This window comes from Charadrius vociferus, unplaced genomic scaffold (assembly GCF_000708025.1).
Source record: "Charadrius vociferus isolate BGI_N301 unplaced genomic scaffold, ASM70802v2 scaffold15, whole genome shotgun sequence".
Taxonomy (NCBI): domain Eukaryota; kingdom Metazoa; phylum Chordata; class Aves; order Charadriiformes; family Charadriidae; genus Charadrius; species Charadrius vociferus.
The window spans coordinates 1,008,042-1,030,082 of record NW_009650064.1 but is presented as its reverse complement, the minus strand read 5'-3'; the positions used below and the strand labels follow the sequence as shown (position 1 = coordinate 1,030,082).

General features: G+C 37.8%; 1 protein-coding gene across 4 annotated transcripts in view; it reads left to right on the top strand.

Moving 5' to 3' along the window:
- OXR1 (oxidation resistance 1) overlaps positions 1–13,776 on the top strand; it is a 146,031-nt gene extending 132,255 nt beyond the window's left edge. For 2 of the 4 annotated variants that reach the window (XM_009891802.1, XM_009891804.1), the window contains 6 exons: positions 1,885–1,965; positions 5,341–5,466; positions 7,750–7,902; positions 11,947–12,042; positions 12,641–12,714; positions 13,468–13,776. In XM_009891802.1, the coding sequence (XP_009890104.1) occupies positions 1,885–1,965; positions 5,341–5,466; positions 7,750–7,902; positions 11,947–12,042; positions 12,641–12,714; positions 13,468–13,603 (666 nt within the window). In that variant the 3' untranslated portion in view covers positions 13,604–13,776. The remainder of the gene's footprint in view (positions 1–1,884; positions 1,966–5,340; positions 5,467–7,749; positions 7,903–11,946; positions 12,043–12,640; positions 12,715–13,467) is intronic. The other 2 variants (XM_009891803.1, XM_009891805.1) reach the window with 1 other exon arrangement.
- The last annotated feature ends 8,265 nt before the right edge of the window (positions 13,777–22,041 follow it).

The window sequence follows — 22,041 nt, the reverse complement described above, 5'->3', positions numbered from 1 at the left end:
TTCATGATGCCAAGAAGCTATTATTGTGTACATACCTGGATAAGTATTCATGTTTCTTTCAGGTAAGAGATTTATCAAAATACCTTGTGCACACTGTTTTGAGGACGCAGGCACCCCCATGGCATATGAAAAGGTGTGTCACTGAGCAAAGGGTCGATAAGCAGTACCCGGGTACAGGGTGGTGATAGCATATGCGTTTGACCAAGTCGAAGGCGAGATGGCATTGCCTGTAAAAACAGCCTACGTTCCAGTATGTGGAACAGCAACTATATAATCATGTTGGGGGTGATGAGGTTTTGTTGGTGTGGGTTTTTTGGGGTGGAGTGTTTTTTGATGGTTGGGTTTTTTTGTGGTGTGTTTTAGTTTGTGGGTTTTTTTTCTTTCGTTTTTTTTGGGGGGTTGGTTTTTTTGGGGTTTGTTTTTTTTTTTTTGCAAGAGTCTCCTTAGGTAACCACATATTTATGGCTGATTGTAAGTTAACTACTGCCTGTCACACTAAGCAGCTGAGCTTAAAGAAGCAACAAGACTAAAGGGTCTTTGCATTATTGCTTTTCAGGATTACATTCATGAGGTGCTGGAGTGAACAATGTAGTTTACAATGAACTATCAGAGCAAATAAAAGGATAAAACTATACTGTCACTTATATGCTTGAGTGGAATACTGTTAAAGCTTTGCATATAGCTACTGGACTCTGAGAATGCACAAACCAATATAATTTAGAACAATTTTCTTTGATTTTTTTTTTTTTTGAGAACAGTAGAAAATGGTAGAAATAAATGGAGTGGTAGTAATTATTGATCATTCAGTAATAAAACTGGATGTCACAAGTATTCCTTTTTCCTTGCCTTGCAGTTGCATGGGGTAGAGTGAACCATCGCTGCTCGAGCCAGTCATGCGTGACTGTGAGCTCTGTACTCAGGACAGTGGCGAGTGTCTGGCCAAACTCCTTGTAGTAGGGGCAGGTAGATGGGGAGCTGCTGGACTTGTGGTTATCTTCCTTTGCACTGTGGTAGGCTCTAGAAGTTTTTAATACACTCTTACTACACGGGACATTCATTTAATCTCTCCACCAGCTGTTTTAAGATGCTTTCATACAAATGATGATTTTGAGTTGTTCTCAAAATCACATTATTTGCTGTAGTTGCATCAAAATGACTGTTGTAGTCCTTTAGCCAGCTTGTTGCACCAGAGCAGCATGTTCTAGAGCTTTCTGACTAAAGGCTTTTTCTGGCTGTACAACTCCTGCCAAAGTGGAGGTGCCTTTGGAGTGAATGTGTTGACAGTTGAGCAGCTCCTGAAGCTTTCGAGGTGAATATATAGTCCAGGATAAAGATATTGTGGGGTGGTATTGGGGAATTACTAAACTTTAGTTCTGCTACCTTGTCTTTCATTGTATCTTCACTGGCAGATAGAAGAGTCAGAACCTACTGAGAAGCCTGAGGTTTGCTTCTAGTCTTTATCCAGGAGAGCAAACCAAGTTCACAGTATTCATTAATCTGGGTGTAAAGAGTGCTTGAGAGGACTTTGGGCTGAAGAGTTTGGGTTAAGGCGTGCAACTCAGATTGACTTCTAATTTAGCATCCTGATACTGGTAACTTTATGTGCTCCTATATTAGCTCGATGTTCATCCTAGAGCAGTGAGCTATATCTGACTGCTAGTGCCATTAGTGTTTAATTTGTAATTTTGCTGTGTCTACTCATATGTCTAAAATCACCTACATGTGCATTGTCCTTGCAGAAACAAACATCATTTAGCACTTCTTGTTTGTTTGTTGTCATTGCACATTTTCCCTTCATTACTCTCGTCCACCTTTTTTCTTTCTTACCTTTTTACTTTTCTTCAACTGTCAGTGGAATTATTGTCTTCCTGTCTCCATATTCAGGTAGTGTCAGTGGCTGAGTATCACCGCAGGATCGATGCTCTAAATAGCGAAGAACTGCGCACACTCTGCAGACGTCTCCAGGTGCCCTCTTCAGTAGTTTAAACCCCATCTCCAGATACTAAAACGTCTTTCTTTGTAGTGTCTTTGATCAGGGCAAGTCCCGCACTCAGTGGGTTTGTCTTGTCTACAGCACTACAAGGATCCAGCAGAAAATTCCTTTGTTTTGGATGTATTTAATTGTGAAATGGTATGATGGAATCAGTAATTTTATCATGGAATTATTACTTCCACCTTTTTCAAACAGGAATTTTCTGTCAGAAGTTGAAAATTTGTTCTCAGTACTGCTTGACTTGGAGTGATGTGTTTTAACTTCCACTTTAGACTGGTGTGTTGTGTTAGATAGAAGCTTTCCTAAAAAGAATGCAAAACTAGTGAAGAATCCAAAACCTTGTTGCATGGGTGTTTAATTTTATATAGGAATCTTTCATCAAGAATCTCACAGTACTTGACAAATATGAAGCATCACAACTTCTGTGGAATAGGTAAGTATTTTTCCCATTATTCAAGCAGGTAATGGAGGCAGTCCAACACGGCAAAGGTCATACACATGGAGCTGGTAATGGAACTCTGTTCCAAAAACAGTACTTTGAAAACAGTACTTTGGTTTGGATTTTTGAAGGTTTACTGATATGGACTTAAACTGATATTTGCATTCTCTTTAGGTGTTTCTTAGTTCTTTGACAATTAGAAAGCTGTTAATTGTTGTGTACATCATACATAACTTACTGATGGAAAGCATAGCTTAGAACTCCTTAGAAGCATTGAGTATTTTGTTTTACTGTAGTAATTCGCTGCTGAAACTGTAATAAGTTTCAGTTCTGTGTTTTTACTTTGATGTTGGCTTTTTTTCACCTATTATGTAATCACACGTAAGAAAACATTTTCTTAACTTTTCTTTCTGTTTATTTAATAATCAGTAATTAATTGCTTTAAAATGTTTTGTAAGTAGTATGGTTATATAAATCAATAATGAGCTGCACTATAGGAAAATCAGAAATTTTGCAAAAAAAATTTCATTCCCACCTGAGAGTGAGACAGTTCTGTTTCTGGCAAGTGGTGGTAGAGAATCCTAGTGTTAACATCCTGGAAGTGCAAGAGCTCTTTCCAGATACCTTTTGCCTGGAGTCCCCAAACTCAAGCTTTAGGCTGACTTGAAAAATCTGATGTGATGGACTGGAGCCTATAAACTCTCTGTTCTGAGGCCGTTTAAGAGTTTGTGGTGTAGACTGTGTGGCAGTTACTAACCTCAGAAGTCCCTGGAATCTGATTACAGGTCACTTTGTGCTATCAAAGTTTAGCGGGAAATAAATTAGGAAGTTTTGAAACTACATTATATTCTGTCCAACAGATGCCTTTGAACAGACACGTCTTTGTCCGCTTCTACAAAGCAGTGTGCTTCCTAGAAGAAAGTTGCTTTACTGTAATAATAATTAAAAAAGGAAAAAGATGCAACCAAAAAAAAACCCAAACCCCAAGCAACTAAACAAAAACCTTACAATCCCTCCACACCACTTTAATCCAAATTATTCATATATTGCGTGGTGCATTTTAATCAGCATTAAAGAATAACAAAGGGAATAAGCTTTCAGCTGTGCACTTGAACAATGCTGAACTTCTGTGGAGTCGAAGCAGTGCTATATGATGGATGAAAGGCATTTAAGATGGAAAAGGTTGGACTACAAAATAACGTGCTTTATAGATAGCACTCTGTAATGCAGTCTGTAGGTCATCTTTTTGTACATGAAGCTGTATGGATAAATGCATATACTTTGTTGTGATATGGAAATCAGTGCATAGTTTGTGTTGGAAATCCTTGTTACTTTTCATTGAAAAATGGAAGGCTTGAGCTTTTTGCTTGCTTGATATTCACTTTCTTTAAGCATACCTTTTCTTGAGTTAAGAATTAGTATCATACTTAAGTTATTGTATGAATATACTTTCAGACTTTGACTTTATAAGCCTATTTTTAAGCAACAGGAGTTTGTGATAGTAACTTTTTCATAGTTCTTGAGGAATAGGAAAGGGATTTTTTTTTTTTTTTTTTTTTGGCTCAGGTCACTGTATTTGTTTAAATAGTCCTGTCTGTATTTGAGTTGTCTTTGATTTGGCTTTTCTTTTATTAACTAAGAAAGTTCTCTTCCTAAAAGCTCGGCAAAGTTTATCATAGTGATGTTGTGAAATACTCTAGTTGTGTCCAGTATGTTTAGAGTATGAGATATGTGGCAAACACTGGTTATTACTCTGGAGTTGGATGGTGGTTTTGGCAGGTATTTTCTTGAAATTATCAGGTTTCAGGCTTTAAATAATTTGGACAGTCCAACTTTATGAAACTTGGTTCAGGCTGATGAATTATTCAGGTGCACTCAGTCTTGTAAAGATATTTTTCTTAAGCGAATCTCTCAACATTGTAGTAAGTCTTGCTGCAGTGGTTTAAGTTACTACCTTCCTTCACTTTGTCTTGCTCCTCAGATTTCACTATCCCCACAGCAAGTTTTAAATACTGCTGCAGCAAGGCTTATAGAAGGAAACCTGTTTGGGTCTCAGCTAGTCTAGTTCTTAACATGTGGCACTTTAGCTTGGAAGTGCCAGTGAATGTGGACTGGGGTAAGAAGCTGTCTTGAACTATATCTGATGAGGAGTTTTGTGGCCTTTTGCCACCTCCACTAAGCAGTGATCTACAGCAATTCAATAGAGTAGATGTATGGGGCAGGTATTTTAAAGTACTACAGGATTTTTGTGTGTAATGCATCTTTGTCGGACCTCTAAGCTCACTACGCAGCATAAATATTACTGCTGCTTTCCCCTCCCTACTCCCTCAATTCTTTCTTCTTTGACTCCCATAAATACTCCAGCAGATCCGCTTATGGAGCAGCAATATTCCTAAGGCTCCATTCAGGTAGTTTACTCCAAATACTTGACAGAAGTCTTTTCACATATCTATTATATCTGAAAACTTTCACAAGTACTCTAAAAGATTATTGATTCAGAAACTACTGAAATGTCCATGCAGAAGTTTCAATTCCTTTTTTTGTCTAGTTTTTTTAATTACATTTCATATAAATGAGACGTTAGTTCTAAAATGCAAGAACTTTGTAAGCTGATCTCTGAAAAGCACTTGAAGTCCTTCAGGTGTGTATGAGGACTGTGTTTTGTTGTTTTAGCATAAAACCATAGCTTTCTTCTGAGTAGGCGTGTAATTTGTTGTTAGTGTATAGTTGAGTACCGGCTTGCTATTGGAAGCAGTGGAAATCTTTGTCAGATCAAATCTAACGGATTTCTTAACTTTTGAAGGAGTTGCATAACTAAATCGGTAACTGCATGATTTTAAACCTGCAAAGTTTATCTTCCCTGCTAGTAGAATTGCAAATACTTATTTTCTTGATGTTCTTTTTGTAGATAACAACAAGAGAAGATATCAATTCAAAACAGGCAACAAATATCAAAACAGACCTGGAGCCTGAAGCATTCCGGCCAAATCTTAGTGATCCCAGTGAATTACTACAGCCAGAACAAATTGAAAAGGTATTAACTGATATATGTCATGTTTTAGTATTTTACATTAATGTAACACAAATTCTATGACCATACTGTAAAACACACCAGTAGGAAGACCTTGTGTGATATTAAATAGAATACAATAGAATCATTTAGGTTGGAAAAAGACCCTTAAGATCATCGAGTCCAACTGTAAACCTAACACTGCCAAGTCCACTGCCAAACCTTGTCCTTGAAGTGCCACATCTATACACCGTTTAAATATCTCCAGGGGTGGTGATTCCCCCACTTCCCTGGGCAGACTGTTCCAATGCTTGACAAACCTTTCAGTGGAGAATTTCTTCCTAATACCCAATCTAAAACTCCCCTGGTGCAACTTGAGGCCGTTTCTTCTTGTCCTATCACCTGTTACTTGGGAAAAGGGACCAACTCCCACCTCGCTACAACCTCCTTTCAGGTAGTTGTGGAGAACAATAAGATCTCCCCTGAGCCTCTTTTTTGCTAGGCTAAACAACCCCAGTTCCTTCAGCCACTCCTCATAAGGCTTGTGTTCTAGACCCCTCACCAGCTTCGTTGCCCTTCTTTGATATGTTCCAGCACCTCAATGTCTTTCTTGTTGTGAGGGGTCCAAAACTGAACACAGTATTTGAGGTGCGGCCTCACTGGTGCAGAGTGCATGGGAACGATCACTTCCTTTGTCCTGCTGGCCACAGTAGTTCTGCTACAAGCCAGGATGCTATTGGCTGTCTTGGCCACCTGGGCACACTGCTGGCTCATATTTAGCTGGCTGTCAACCAATATGCCCAGGTCCTTTTCTGCTGGGCAGCTTTCCAGCTACTCTTCTGCAAGCCTGTAGTGTTGCATGGGGTTGTTGTGACCCAAGTGCAGGACCTGGCACTTATCCTTGTTGAGCTTCATACCGTTGCCCCTGGCCCATTGATCCAGGCTGTCCAGATCCCTCTGTAGAGCCTTTCTACCCTCAAGCAGATCAACATTCCCACCTAATTTGGTGACATCCACAAATTTACTGAGGGTGCACTTGATCCCCTTGTCCAAGTCATTGATAAAGATATTAAAGAGAACTGGCCGCAACACTGAGCCCTGGGAAACACAGCTTGTGACCGGCCACCAACTGGATTTAATTCCATTCACTGCAACTCTTTGGGCCCAGCCATCCAACCAGTTTTTTGCCCAGTGAGGAGTACGCCCATCCAAGTCATGAGCACCCAGTTTCTCCAGGAGAACACTGTGGGAAACGGTGTCAAAGGCTTTACCAAAGTCTAAGTAAACAGCATCCACAGCCTTTCCCTCATCCACTAAGCAGGTCACCTTGTCACAGAAGGAGATCGGGTTAGTCAAGCAGGACCTGCCTTTCATAAACCCATGGTGACTGGGCCTGATCCGCCTGGTTGTCCTGCACGTGCCACACGATGGCGCTTAGGATGATCTGCTCATACCCTTCCCTTGCACCGAGGTCAGACAGAAAGGCCTGTAGTTCCCCGGATCGTCCTTCCAGCCCTTCTTGTGGATGGGTGTCACCTTTGGTAACCTCTAGTCAACTGGGACCTCCCAGGTTAGCCAGGGCTGCTCATAAATGATGGACAGTGGCTTGGTGAGCACTTCTGCCAGCTCCCCCAGTACGCTTGGGTGGATCCCATCTGGCCCCATAGTCTTGTGTATGTCTAAGGGCATAAGCACAACACAGTTCGTCGCTAAAATGTTGCTTTTTTTTCTTACTGTAACTTCAAATACCCCATGACAGTACTAGTCTGTGTCTCTGCCGTTATTTCACTCTTCCTTGAAAACAGCTTGGCTTTCACTGCAGTTCTTGCTGTCCGGTCCAAAGTAATCTCATTAAATCTGTTTATCACAGGTTTGGATTAAGGCTGACTCCATTCAAAGCCACAGGAACAGGAGAGCAAACATCCTTTACCCTTCAGCTTCTTACCTGTTGACTTGAGTGATCTAGTTCCCCAGTACTGAGACGTAGTATTGCTTCGCAAGAATAACTGTGTGGTTGTACTGTGTTCAGATAAACCTTCTAGAGACCTTACCAAACACATATTCTGCAGGAGGTAAACAATTCTTCTCCTGCAGGTCGCTGGCAGAGGTAGGAAAAGAAACCTGTTTGAGAGACCAGGGATAGAAAATACACATATGGAACTTCAGGGTTGGTCTGAAGTTTTAAACTAGGTTTTAAGGCCACTTGTAGTTCAGAAGAACATAATCTGCTTTCATTTATATGTAATATGTTCTTAAAAATAGTAAAAAAAATATTAAATAAAAGGGTTCTCATTGTCTTGTTAACAGCTCACAAAGTCTCTTCCACCACGGACCATTGGATATCCATGGACTCTTGTCTACAGTACTGCAAAGCATGGCATGAGCTTGAAGACTTTGTATCGAACTATGCTGGGATTAGACACACCTGTGCTGTTGGTTATCAAGGACAGCGATGGACAGGTAGGAAAATGTTTGTGTCAAGGTAGGGGACCCAAGAAAAATGTTTGAGGAGTATAAAGGAATAGCTGACACTTCAGGAAGACAAAATTGTGTGTATCAAGCTCATTTTCTCCTTGGTAGTTACACAGAGGCTTTCAAAAACATGTTTCACTGTCAAGCAATCCTCTTAGGTACTACATTGCTAGGAAGTACTTTAATGACACAAGTTCACTGTCACAGTGTGTGAATCTCATAATACTCAATTACTGAATTTACTTTTAATATTCTCTCTTTTTTTTTTTTTTATGCACTTAAAGCCTGAGAAATACAGTCTCTAAAACTTTCTGATGCCAGAAGATCTTGTTGAGTTGGAATGTCATTGCCAGCTGCGGCCACTGCTTCTTGGTACATTCTGTGGTTGCAGCCAGTATCTCTCTCCCGTTCAAGGGCTGTGGGATCTTTGCTGCATAATTAATTTTTGTTCCTTGAGTCTCTGCAATTGTCTTCTATTCTCCTTTGACTGGGGTAAGAATTCAAGAAAGTAGATCACATCTCACCGTTTGAATAGCAAACATCCTCTCTTGAGTATTCTAATAACAGTAGAACATTACAGGAGGCATAAGACTTTGTTTCTTCCTTTCTGAAACTTCAGTGCTCTCTTGTGGAAGCAAGTTGCCGCTGTCATGAAAAATTGACAGAACCGCTGCAAAACCTGTAGCATTTACTTCACTTACCTGTTCTACTTTGGTAAACAGTGTTTTTTATTTTCAGGAAGCATGGGCTCATAGCACTTCATATCATTCAGGGGGCCTGAAAACTGTAAATGAAGGATATGTTTTCTAATTCAAGTCGCAACTTGTTTTTTTCCTTCTGATTCCTGCCTTAGGGGTCCTTTAAAAAGAAAAGTACCTTCTAAATCTCTTCCAGCAGAGCACTCTATTCCAGAAGTTCTTTAAAAGGGAACTTTTTCTTCATTTACTTTTTAATCTTGAAAATAAAAACTATTCAGTAGACTTGAGATGTCTCAACAGACCCATCACTACAAATGTACTTTGGTAACTTTCCTTCTCTGATTCCCTTATTAGCTTCTCAAGATTCGTTTGCAAGATATCTACTTCCTAGTGCCTGATTATCTGGCCCAGTAAGAAAGTGTCCCTTTTCCAATAGGGCTGTCTTGTCACCAGCATGTAGTATTGTTCTGTTGCTGAAAGTATTCAGATTACTTTCCATATATGAATATCTCAACTTGCATGTTCAAAAAGTATCGTGGTTGCCAAGTCAAAATGGGGAATTCATAGACATGTCATTTTTATTTTTTTTTGTGAAAAAACAAAACAAAAAAGGTAACAAATCTCAACTTACAGGCTGATGACCACAAATATGTGTGAAAGTGTTCCTTGGACTTTTGGGACAAGTAGCTGCTGAACCTAGGTTCCACACAAGAGTGAGTGAAATCCATGTGTATTCAACGAGCAACATAAGCCACAGAAGGAAAGGCTCAAACAAATTTTACATTCTCAGTCCTTTACCAATGTAGTGAGAGCGGTATTTTCAGCAGTTCTGCATCTCAGGCTATTAATGAGACACCTTTGCGTTTGACAGCAGAAAATTAATTTTATACTATCTTTCTGTTCAAAACCTGTGGAAATTCAGTGTAGTCTTTCTCTTCTCAATGCAAGGATGTACGATCATGAAAAATAAGACAACGGTAGCCTAGTATGTTCTTTCACGGTAATTAATCACGGTCATCCTTTTTTTTTTTTTAAAGAAGCTACTGATTCTTTGCAAGAAGTTAATTTATCTTTAATACCTTGTAACTTCCTGGGAGGTAGTCCTATAAAGCTGGATTCCATGGCTGAAAAAGAATCTGAGTACTTTTTTATAGGAGAGTGTATTCAGAAATAGTTCACTATCAATATGCTAAGATAAATACTATTTATGTCCTTCCAGAATGTGTTTTAAGAGAGACCAAGTGTTTTCATATTTTATGTTCCAAGTTCACCGCCTGTTTTTTAAGCTATCTAGTTCAGAGAAGATCCCAAATGAGATTCAGCCTTTTTGAAGAATAACAGAATTATGACCAGGTAGTTTCTTGCCATTGGCTGAGCATACTTTCTCAGTCCTTTTTGGCATTCCTTGTTCTGCCCACTTTATAGCTTCTGTGTTTATGAAGATACTGGCTTTGTCTTATCCTCAGTTCACGTACTTTTCCTTCAAACTAGAATTAATTTGTTTCCTGGGCTGCTTCCCCTGAGATCCTGTTCTTTGTTGCCCATTATGAAGACAACCTTTTTCTGATGTTGATAAAAGTTGAGTAAGGAGCAAGTGTACCTTGTGACTTTTCATAATATGGTTCATTAAGGGCTGCTAAGCCTGACTGTCTCTCCCCCCTCTCCCCCCCAAAATCTTCGCCAATTTTGATTTCTTTTTAAAATCAATTAGTAGTTTTACTTAAAGGGCTGTTAAAAAAAGAAAACAAACAAACACTAACAGCCAAAACAGCTTTCACAAACTGAAGCTTTATTTGTGTAGAAGCTGAATGGTGAACATTGTCTAGTTGAAAGTTGGAACCTGAAGCCACTTAAATTGCCTGCTGTAGTCAATTCTAGAAGATCCTCTAATAAAGGTGCCCAAGAAATCTATAGATATCTACATTACTATTGTTATGGACTGTCTGTCTATCTACTGGTATGTGCTTCTTTTAGTGAAGATACCAAGCTCTGGTGTTTTGCTTCATAATGAGCACTTTTTTTTTTTTTTTTTTTTTTTTTTTTTTTTTAAACATGAGGCTTCTTTCAGGCTTGCTATCTCCTGTTTCAGTTAGAAGTTTCTGAACAATAAACTTCCTGGATCACAAAGTTCTTGAGAAATAAGGAATTTTCTAACAGTGGTTGCTCTAAACTGGTAACTCAAAATTGAGCTAGGGCAGTCTTGATTAGATGCTTCGTAGCTGATCCTTGAGTACCTCATCTGAAGTTCACACTCCCGTAGTTTTGTGTTTGTTAACAGCTAGTGTAGAGCTCAACATGGAAAGGAATACTTGGAAAACATACCTACAGCCAATGAGTTTCTTAGGGTGGGCAGAAGAAAAGAGTTTCTACTTTATATCCTGAACATAATCCAAGTCAAGATGCTAGCTTTAATGTCTCACTCCTCTCAGTCCCATACTTCCCAAACTCACCGTTTACTGTGAACAAAACCACAGAAACTTCAATTATTTTTTTTTTCTTTCACATGTAGACAAATGGGAGCATGCTCGTGAGGTGCTTTGGTACCTACATCTAGGCTGTTCTTGCAGATGTTGAAACCATCTTCATACTAGCAACAGAAACACTGATTTGGGGAGGGTTGTACTTCATGGGGTATAGTTGATTCTGCACAATTATACAGTTTTTTTTCTAGTTATTCTAGTTCCTGAGAAATTAATACTAATTTAATCAGACTTAAATATCCAATAATCAGTCCTTAGACCCTTTTAACTACTATTGTAATGTTCTTATTCCTGAATATTATACTTTTTCTATCCAGCAAAGGCTTAGTTAAAATCTGTCTCTGTTGTAAGGCAGGGTAACCAGTGCTTACCTGTTATTTGGATTGGAATTAATAAATTATGTGAAAAATAATAACTCAGTTACAGCTAGGAACTTGCTGAAAATAGCCTTGTTGAAGTGGAAGAGGAGCTACATAAGAAGAAACAGAACCTTTTAATATGCTATTTTAAAAATCTGTACGTTGTTTCTGAGAATTTCCTGAGTTTGCTTTTTATACCTTTGATTTATTATTTTTTTTTTACTGTGTTCACTTTTTAGTGAGAAAGAGTCCTATTAGCTTTTTTGTTGTGTTTTGGGTTGTTTTGTTTTGGTTTTTTATTGTACCACAAAGCACTATGCCATATCCCATTCATTGCACTCGGAATGGTGTCACCATTCCAAGGCTTATCCTGTAGTGAATTCCAAATCTGGCAACATTTGCATCCCAATTTGTTTATCAGTTACTATCATTAGACATTCTTGGATGCTGTGTAGTTTTTCTTAAGTATTTTCCCTTGCATATTTTTGCTTACAGGTGTTTGGTGCACTAGCATCTGAACCATTTAAAGTGAGTGATGGGTTTTACGGCACTGGGGAGACATTTATGTTCACTTTTTCTCCAGATTTTGAGGTAAGTGATAATAACTTCGTATGCTTTTGCTTTTTCCCCCATGTGCATTATCTTAAAATATTTACTGAATAAATCTAACACTAAATAATCTGAAAAATTCTAGGAATTGGCCCCAAAAATGTCATCATACTAGTTTTTCCACATAATCCATAAGTGCACATTAAATGGGTAGTGTTTGCATAGTGGAAAACTTATTGAACCTGACTGTTTCATTGTACTGAAAATTTCTCTACTCTTCTAAATTCTGCCAGATGTCTATCTGAAAGTTCACAAACTACATCCTTTTAAAGGGCATATCATGTGACTTAAGCATATTTTCTTAGTATTTTTCATTGTGTAGAAGTTTTAGTGCTCAAAGACGACCTATTTTGAAATGGTCTTATTTTAAATAGTGTAATAAAACATACGAGTTTTTTTGTCTGCATATATCTCTTCCCTGGATTTCCTATGTAAACTTGCTAACTTCATTAAATCGGCATCTAGAATACCCACAGTTTGTCTTTTCTAATATTTGGTTTCCATTCCGCCCTAACAAAAACTTCAGTTATTTTAACTTGCTACTCTGTTTTGGTTTGCTTTGTTTTTTTTCTTTTATTAGGTTTTCAAATGGACGGGAGACAACATGTTCTTCATTAAAGGAGACATGGACTCCCTTGCTTTTGGTGGAGGAGGGTAAGTTATAATTTCTTTTTGTCATTAAAGTCTGCTGAAAGTGTGTATGTCTGCACACATTTGAAAAGAGAATTTGGAATTTACTTCAGTTTGATAGCCCAGGACTCAACAGTTACCAGCCAAGAAAGATTTAGTATGTCAGATTTTTAGTGTCCTATGTTGAGGAAACTTAAGCGGGAGGTTTGCCTTCAGTGACATCAAAAAACTTAAGCGGGAGGTTTGCCTTCAGTATAGTGTGACATCAAGCTTCAGCCCTGCAAGGTTGTGATGCCTTCGGTGCTCTGCTTGCATGTGTGTCTTAGTATCTTGTATCCATTCTGAATATACCATGATTATGAAGGTATGTAAATGTGGAAATTATGTGTAACTTGAATTGAAAACAAACCATCCCAAGATATGCCAGTGTCTTCAGAAACTATACGTTATCTCCCCCTTGTTTCCCCTATGCAAGTCTGTAAGCTTCTGGGATGTTTCCCTTATTTGTTATCAGCATTCTTCTCGCATATAAAAGTACTGTTATGCCTTTTTCTTAATACAAATGAAAAGGACTGAAGACTGAGGAATTCTGGTTAGCTTTTTATTTCAGAATACCTCAAAGAGGAACATTCAAATTTATCAACAGCTATGAGGTACTTGTGTTGGAAAAGAATTCTATAGTTCTTCCTCGTTCCTGAATTCTGAATGAAAAATACATTCGTAAGTTTAATACTTACTCCCTTAGTCTTTTGCTTTAATGCATTGTCTGTCTTGCAGAGGGGAGTTTGCTCTTTGGCTCGATGGTGATCTCTACCATGGAAGAAGTCATTCGTGTAAAACATTTGGGAATCATACACTTTCTAAGCAAGAAGACTTCATTATTCAAGACATAGAAATATGGGCTTTTGAATGAGTATTTAATTACTTCTACAGGGTATTGTCCCAAACCTGACATGAATTATTAGTGCAGCTCAAAAATCTCTAGGAGCAATATAATGCACCATTTTACCTTTCTGATTTTTTCTAAGTTTTCGGTGTGGCCATCTAGTTATTATTTTTAAATAGCAGGCTTTTTTTTTTTTTCATGCTCTCACATCTGTAATATACTGTCCTACTTTTTCTAAGCTGTAGACACTCTTACAAAATATAGACCATGTGGACTAAAAATTAACATCAGTTACTTTGAGCCTTGCAGCCTACAAAATTTTCTTAGCCTTTTTTACCGTTGCCTCCCAGGTTTCCCACACACACCTTTCTGCGATCCTGCTAGGGGGCTGCTTCATTGAATATAGGTTATTATTTTTGTATTCAAATTATGTCTATGAATGAAGTTGCCCTCTGTGAACCTATATAAGAAGAAAGCTGCGTGTGGGCATTTGGCAGCAGTACTTAAGAAATTGGTCTGGACCAATGATGAGTTAATTCATATGGTGCCACAAATAGCTGAGAAGCCGAGCATTCCTTCTTAACACATACCAGTGCACACATGGGAAGGTAGAAGTTATCCAAAGTCAACAGTGCCACTTGTCTTGTTCATTGTTCATGTTTAGAAAAACGTCAGTTAATATATGTTGTAGCTGCATGCTGATTGTATTAAAGAGTGTTTTGCACATGCTGTTAATGATCTGCAGGTTTGGGACAAATACTGACCATATTGAGCTAGGTGGCAAGGACTTACAAAAGAGCAAAGGAATGTAAGAATATGACAGTTCCACAAAATTCAAAGACTAAAGCAAGCAAAACGCGGTGAACAATTTGTAGCTATAGTAGGGCATTAAAAGTACAGAAACAGATGCATCTTTCTTCAACATAAAGTGTCAGATATATACTGTTATACTGTTGTAGCCGTGTAGCACATCAACTCCAAGAATATAGCTTATTCCTGTCCAAAGAAAAAAATAGTTGTGATGTTTTTGAGTGGGTCTATGTTGTAAATTTACAGTTAGCACCAGCTCTGATTAAAATGAGATAATGTACTATAGGTAGACAATATTGTAATTCAGTAGACTCGTGGAATATGCAAACTTACTGTCATGTGACCTCAAAAAAAAAATATGACAGGCTAGAATACAGTTCCAGTAGCTCTTGTCCACTTTTGTAGGAAAATTGATAAGCCGTTGTGGCAATAACAGCTCAACAAAACCGTTTGTTTCAAAGCTTTTATTCTATGTTCTGCGAAAACAAAACAAACAAACAAAAGAAAACAAAAAAAATTGCTGTTAAGTGTGACAGTGACTGACTTTGTGCTGAAATTTCAGCTATTTCAGATGAACATTGTATATTATCTTGTAAATTAATGTTTAAAGTAGTTTTGTTATTATAGAAAAGTGTTGATTGACGGGTTGCTTATAGCACTTTAAATTATTCTAGAAATGGAATAAAAGCCAAATGGGTTGGCTTAAGTAGATGTAGTTGTATATTCAAAATATTTACATCTCTGGAAAGTTTTAAAATCTTATTTGAAGACAGTTTACTGCTATGGTAATATGAAAGGGCAGATGTTTCATCTATAATATGCTAATGCTCAATATGAATAGAAATACAGGGCGTTGTTTCCTGTCTCTATGTATAGCTCTTTATCATTATTAGAACTTAGTACAATGTGTAGACTAAATGTTTACAAAATAAGGAACTGTAAATAAATTGAAATGGCTTTTCTCCCCTTTGGTCTTCCACAGCAGTATTATTGTCTTTGTGGAGTTAAGACTGATTATTACAACAACAACAAAAAAATCCTGTAACGGATTTTAAGTACTATAAGGTCACAGTGATGTATAGCAAATAAATCTAAATATATGTAAAAATAAACTTGAGTTGGAGTTTATTTAGAAGTTGGAGTTTACGTAGAAGCACAAATGCATATTATTGCTGTTCATTTAATAACTTTACTAACATATAGGATGCATTTGCTCATCTTTTTGGGGTTTTTAGGTTTTTCAAAGCCCAGTGGGAAGCAGTGAGAGTGAAATATGCTGTCCTCAGCCGTTTTCAAGGGGGGGGTGGGGGGAGAGCATCTCATATATCCTTGCTGACAAAACCCACTAATTCAAGTGCTTATTTTCTGTCCTAAACTCATATTGCAAATAAAGCCTATTTTAAATGCAACTGTGAAGAATTTTATAAAGAAATATATTTTAAAGAATTATATAAAAGCACAGAAAGTCTTCAGTAGCTGAATGTCAATGAGTATTGGACCAGTCTGGGAAAAGCACATGGGGAAAAGCAAGCGGAAATCCAGAACAGTATAGTAAGCAGTACAGTAGCAATCACACTTCTGTAAATACTAAATTAGTTAAGGAACAGAAAAGCATACGAGTTGAAGTATAAATGACGGTGGTAAGACTTGGTAATGTGCCTAGTTGTGCAAAGGATCTACAGAGAGTAATCAATGTCTATTAATGAAAGACCATGAATTTTGTTAACCAAAGGTATAGGGAACTTCTGTATGACACACATAGAAGACTGTAAAGATGAGATCAAAGGTACTATTGCGATTTACCTCCTGGCTTCAATTCAGAATAACTGTTCTGCAGTATAATTCCTTTCCATCTGACAAGGTTTGCTTCTGTGATTGTAACGAGTTGAGGTTTGACATATGCTGAAGGCTTTAAGCTCCATTTTGAAAGAGTTTGGTGCCAGAAGACTGTCTTGGCAAACAGTGCTCAGATTTATTAGTTGACTAATTTGATGTTTTGTGCAGGTACCCGAGTTTCTTACCGCATCGTTTTTCAGCTCTAAATCCTGCTTCTGTTAATTACTGCTTTTGTATAATCTGCAAAAGGACTTGATTTCTCACATATGTCTTGTGCTTGCATCCTCCTTCTCATCTATATATAATACATTAGATTTTTTTTTTTTTTTGTATGAGAGTTAGCGTGTCTGTGTAAAAATCTAGTCTTTGAAGAGGAGTAAAAACACTTACTACTCACTTAGTTTCAGATTTAAAAAATACTAGTATTGGTTTGGATACTCCCCAGTATTCCTCATTCAGGACTTGAATCTTAAATCTCACTTCTATGTTCTTTCATTGTAAATGAACATGTCATCAGGGTGTTTTACTATTGTCACACCAATAGGGGATCAATTAATGGAACAAACCTCTACTATTTCTCCCCTTAAGAGTACGTGCTACTGCAACATGAAGTAGAGCTACACTGTGGTACTGGAGCCGAGAAAGAGTTCAGCTGAGTGAATGGTGTACGCTTATTTTTACTGTAGTATGCACAGACCCAAGCGGTCCCGCTGGCTGTCCCACTGCAGTGTCACCAATGTCAGGTCTCTTTAAGCTCTGCTTTCCGCTGTCCTGCTTATCTGACAAGCTTTGTAATCCTCCTCGAGTTTCTGTTGTGGCGGTTACGCTGCTAGTAGTACACTTGCTGTTGAACAGTAAACTATTTGCAGCGTGCCCTGTGGTGGCAGGACTGACTTTAGTCAAGATGTTGGTGTGGTGCAATGTGTACACAGCAGCTGAAGCAGCTGTGGCAACAGGACTTGCCAACATTTGTTCTGTGGTCAGTGACGATTGAACATTTCACCGCAAATGTTATACTTTTCGCTACAGACAACTTTATTTCAGTAGCCTTCCCATGTTTTAAAAGCTGTAATACTGAAGCCTGGCTGTACAGGAACATTTCAAAGAAGGAATTTCTGCCATGGGGGAGGGAGCTGATTTCCGGGGGGTGGGATATGCATCCAGTGAACCATCCACACACTTCAAGCCACTGCAGCAACTGTTGTGAGACTTGAAAAAATACAAAGGTGTGAAAGTCAAATTTATTTCTTCTCACACAAGTTCCATGCTGCCACTTAACTATGAAAGGTACATTCAGAATACAGGAAATGTACCTTTCGGTTCCTACAGAAGAGAAGACAAGTTTTTTAATACCAAGGAAGGAACTCTGCTTTCTTAGCAAACTATACAACCCTTGCAACACAAACGCAAGCCTCAGACAGGAGAATGAGGGAAATGTTACTTATCAGAAGGAAATCTTTCAAATAAAACATTTGGGAGATGAATACAGTATTTAAGAAGCTAAGCTACTGTGAGAGTAACTAAGAGTTGCTCACCCTTTAGCTGAAAGTTTAAGGGGTTTATTTTTGAAGCAAGTCAGAAATTGGAAAGCAGGCCCTAGATAAAATCTACAAAGACTGCTTTAATCAAGCAGTTTCTGACCTCTATCATCTCACCACTTAGAATTAAAGTTGAACATTTAAATTTGGCAGAGGTCTGAACTGGTTTCACAGGAACGTAACAGTTGCAATATAGTGGGAGAGTCAGACTGGGTAATTTATGGGAGTACTCTTGTTCAGTTTTTTAATGAATTCAGATTTATTTTCTCCACCTTTGCATGGATAATCTTGTCACATCTTTATGAAAAAAAAGTTATAGAACATTTAACCTACATGAAACACTTCCATGCATCATAAATTACATCAGTATTTAATACTTCTCTTACATAAAACTAAATACTTCTCATACTTCAGAAGGCTTTGCATGGTGGTGCCTACTCAAAGGTAAATGATGGAGGACAGTATGAGACAAATCATTAGTCTTATCACATGTGTGGTTTTCTTATCCAATTGGAAATAAAATATTTTGAGTGGAAAAATGGCAAAAGTGGGAGCTTTTTGTTGCATAAAGTTTTTAACATTACATTAGGATGGCTATGAATGGGGAGGCTTAGGAAGTTACCTGCAGCGAGCTGTAGATCTGTGATGCAGTGATTGCATTGTTCTACAGCCGATCTAAGGATTTAAAGGCAAGGAGAGATTTGAAGAGGGCTTGTTAGCTTGAAGGCTGGTCTCTTTCAGCACCCCCTCCCCCCCCCCCCCCCCCAGTGTCAATTGGTGTAACGTTACCTTTCTGTAGACCTATAATCTAATTTTTATTCTGTAGTAGGTATAAATGCACGCATATTTGGGTGTTCTGAGATGCAAGAAGACATTGGCTAAATGAAATGCTGAGTTTCAAGCAGTAGAGTGCCTCTAGTCCATTCTGTTACTGAATGTGTTTGAATAAAATTTACAGAAATTCAGTTCTCTCTGCTACATTCCATAAAGGAGAAAAGGGGAAGGTTCCCCGTGTCCCATCTCACTGAACTTCAGTTCAGCTGAGAAGTTTGCCCTGCAGCCTGGGTCTGTCCTTACCTCTCTTGCCACCAGTATTAGTATATGTGTTATACGAAACTGTTAAAGTATAGGTTTGTCCACAGTGACTTCTGGTGGGCACACAGGAGCCTGCAGAAATGTCAAATGTCAATAATCTGTTGCTCACAAATGTTTAAGTGGATGAAACTTTTATGAATCTCAGCATTAACTTAGGTGCAAATACGCCTAAATTTCAGACATTAAGACTGGGTCAGGAGCGATTGTTGCCTCCAAATTAAATGCTTAACTTGCTCTGATGAATCTGGAGGAAGATGATTGCATTTGGGAATGCCAGCAGTTTATTGAGTCCAAGTCAGGTGTCTGCCTCCCTGTGCCGTACGGGGCAGGAGCAGTAAGATGCCAGAGCTGAAGCTGGTTGTGATCCAGTCAGCCCAGCCCTTTTTGTCAGAAGCACGCAAAGAGGCAGCGATGGCTCTTGTGAATGAAAATTGTTGGCAACAATTGCTGCCTTCCTTTTGTGTAACAATTTCTTTATTTGAAGCAGTGCTCAGCAGGTAGAAGGCAGAGTAGAAGAGGCGCTACAAGTTCCGTGTTCCTGTTGAACAGGTAGAAAAAAGTGGGAAAACTCTGCAATTTCTACAGGGTAATCTATTTGCTCAAGACCTAAGCCAGGAAGGTTTTTTCATTCCTTCTTCAGCAATACATGCCTAGTTCTTTTCTAGATGTTTCCTTGAAGGTGAAGTAGTAGATGGTATAGACTTCATATCAAAAGCACAGACTCTTATTACATGCTGTCAACATGCATAATATTGAAATCACCTCTTGGTGGTATACTATGAAGTGCTTCAGTACAAAAATATATCGCTCCCCCTGTCTCGGGTCACAGTGAAAGTAGATGTGTGTGATTTCTCATCCAGTGGTGTGGTGCTCTTGGGCTTTGTCGCACATGAACATAACACTGAAAAAAGAAAATCTGTGGTGAACTGTATTTCTGCTGTGTTGTCCTGTGATAGGATGAGAGTTCTCGTGAGCAGAAATATGTAATTCACTTAACACTTATGTGCCTTCTGTATGTATTCTTTGTACAAGTATTTTGTAGAACAAGTGGTTCATTTCCATGTACTCTGAAATGTTATTCTGCTGCGTTGGACAGGGAAGCCTTCACAGGGAAATATTTTAACTGCCTGTGAACAGGAGAATGTACTTGTATTTTGAAACAACTTATTGATGATTTACTTTGCAGAATACGCACGAGTATTTCTTCTCTAGTGTGTGGGAGAAATAAATCAAAAAATAATCTATTAAGGGTTTTATTTATAGTTCATGTATTCCTTTGTCAACAAAATATACTCAAGACAATTTAGACAGCTGTGGAGGTCATTATATACAGATGGTAAGGTAAGAATACACGGGTAAATGTTCTGATACATAGGCATTACACTTAGAGGTCAGTTTTACAGGGAAGCGTGAGTAGTCAGATCTCAAGAAATTGTTGTTAAATAAGTTCTACCGAAGCCATCTTATAATTATTTTTTTTCCTTCACACTTAGAGGTCAGTTTTACAGGGAAGTGTGAGTAGTCAGATCTCAAGAAAATGTTGTTAAATAAGTTCTACCAAAGCCATCTTATAATTATTTTTTTTTCCTTTCTTAGATTCACAACATATAACTGTGCCTAAAATACTAATAATTTACATAGTTTACAAGAGGCATAATCAGTTTGTTTATCACTAACTTATAAAATATTTGATTTATGTGTTCATTGGAGCTTCAAACTGGAGTACCTGTACTCTCATAAGACAGCAATACTTATTTTATCACAGAGACAACATCTTCATACACCGTTTCTTCTGTAAGAAGATATTTGCTCTTTCAGTTTGAAAGAATCTTACGGGGGAAAAAAAAAGGTTTCTTTTTCATTGTGCAAATTACTTGCCTAGGCATCTTGCTCCAAAACAAATGCTTTTCGCATGGAACACATTTTTACTAGGATAACTATTTTTACAGTAGTAATTTAGAGAAATGGTGATCTGTATAATCTAGTAAGCATTGTAGACCTTAAAGGTCTTAGATTTGTACAATACAAACACAATTTTAAGACCTAGAAGTATCAGTTCATTAGCATTTACTCCTCTTCAGCATCACACCTGGACTGAAATAGATTATTTCAGTGATATCAGAACGGTTCAAACGGCAAATGCTGTAAAATTAGCCCAGTGTTTCTGTGTAACGTGAAACACCATTTTCCTTAAAGTTAGTTGATTTTAGGTATGAACACTGCTTCTGTATCTTTTCTCACAGAGGTACAATTCAATGGAAGATGCTGATTGTAGCCACTTATTTACTATACACAACAGTACGAGTACCTGACTGGTTTTTATATGTTAACATGTTATTTTCCCCTGTATTTATAAGAACTATATTTACATAGATAAACAGATAATACATTGCACAGTGTTACACAGGAGGTATTTTCTATGTGGATATCTATTCAAAACATTTCTGTGCATCACATTTTCTTGGGTGTTTTCAACATCCATAACTCTAAATATGAAACTATTTAATAAATTAATTATATAAATACATTCAATATAAAAGCTCACTTATAAAAAGAAGGATTTTGTCTTAGTTCGTACGTGATACGTAAGAGAAAGTTGTGTCAGTAGTTGCCACAAGATAATACTGCGGTAGTATTTATATACTCTGTTTGTAAAGGGAACGAATGTGGTATCCTTGATTCTGTGTTCAAATAAAACTATTTTTACATGCATTTAAATAAATTAATTAGGAAGTACGTGTACAAGATCACTTTCATAGATCAAAAACTTGTTCTGAGTTTATGTTGTCATTCCCCTTCTGATCCAGTATGGTTCGTATTCCTGATATCCCAGTTTAAATAGTTGGGAAGATCTTGACTGTAAGAACAAGTAAAAATTGGAATTCATTTGTAGCTATTTATATTGCTATAGGTTTTTTTTATTCAGCTGCTTATATTCAATAAAGATTTTTCTCTTTATGTAGTAATTAACTGAAGTGTCCTGCAAGCCCTCCTGGTACGAGAAAAATCCATTTGGATGCTTACATTATCATGCAGTTGTTATAAAATACATATTCAGAAAAATGCTCAATGTCTTTTCTGTGTGGGTGAACGGGGGGAATCTTGTATGCAAAATGTGCAAATGCTAATAGCAAGGGAGAAGTGGAGAAAGGTTTCCCAAAACAAGCTGCTTTTGTTGTAGCATGC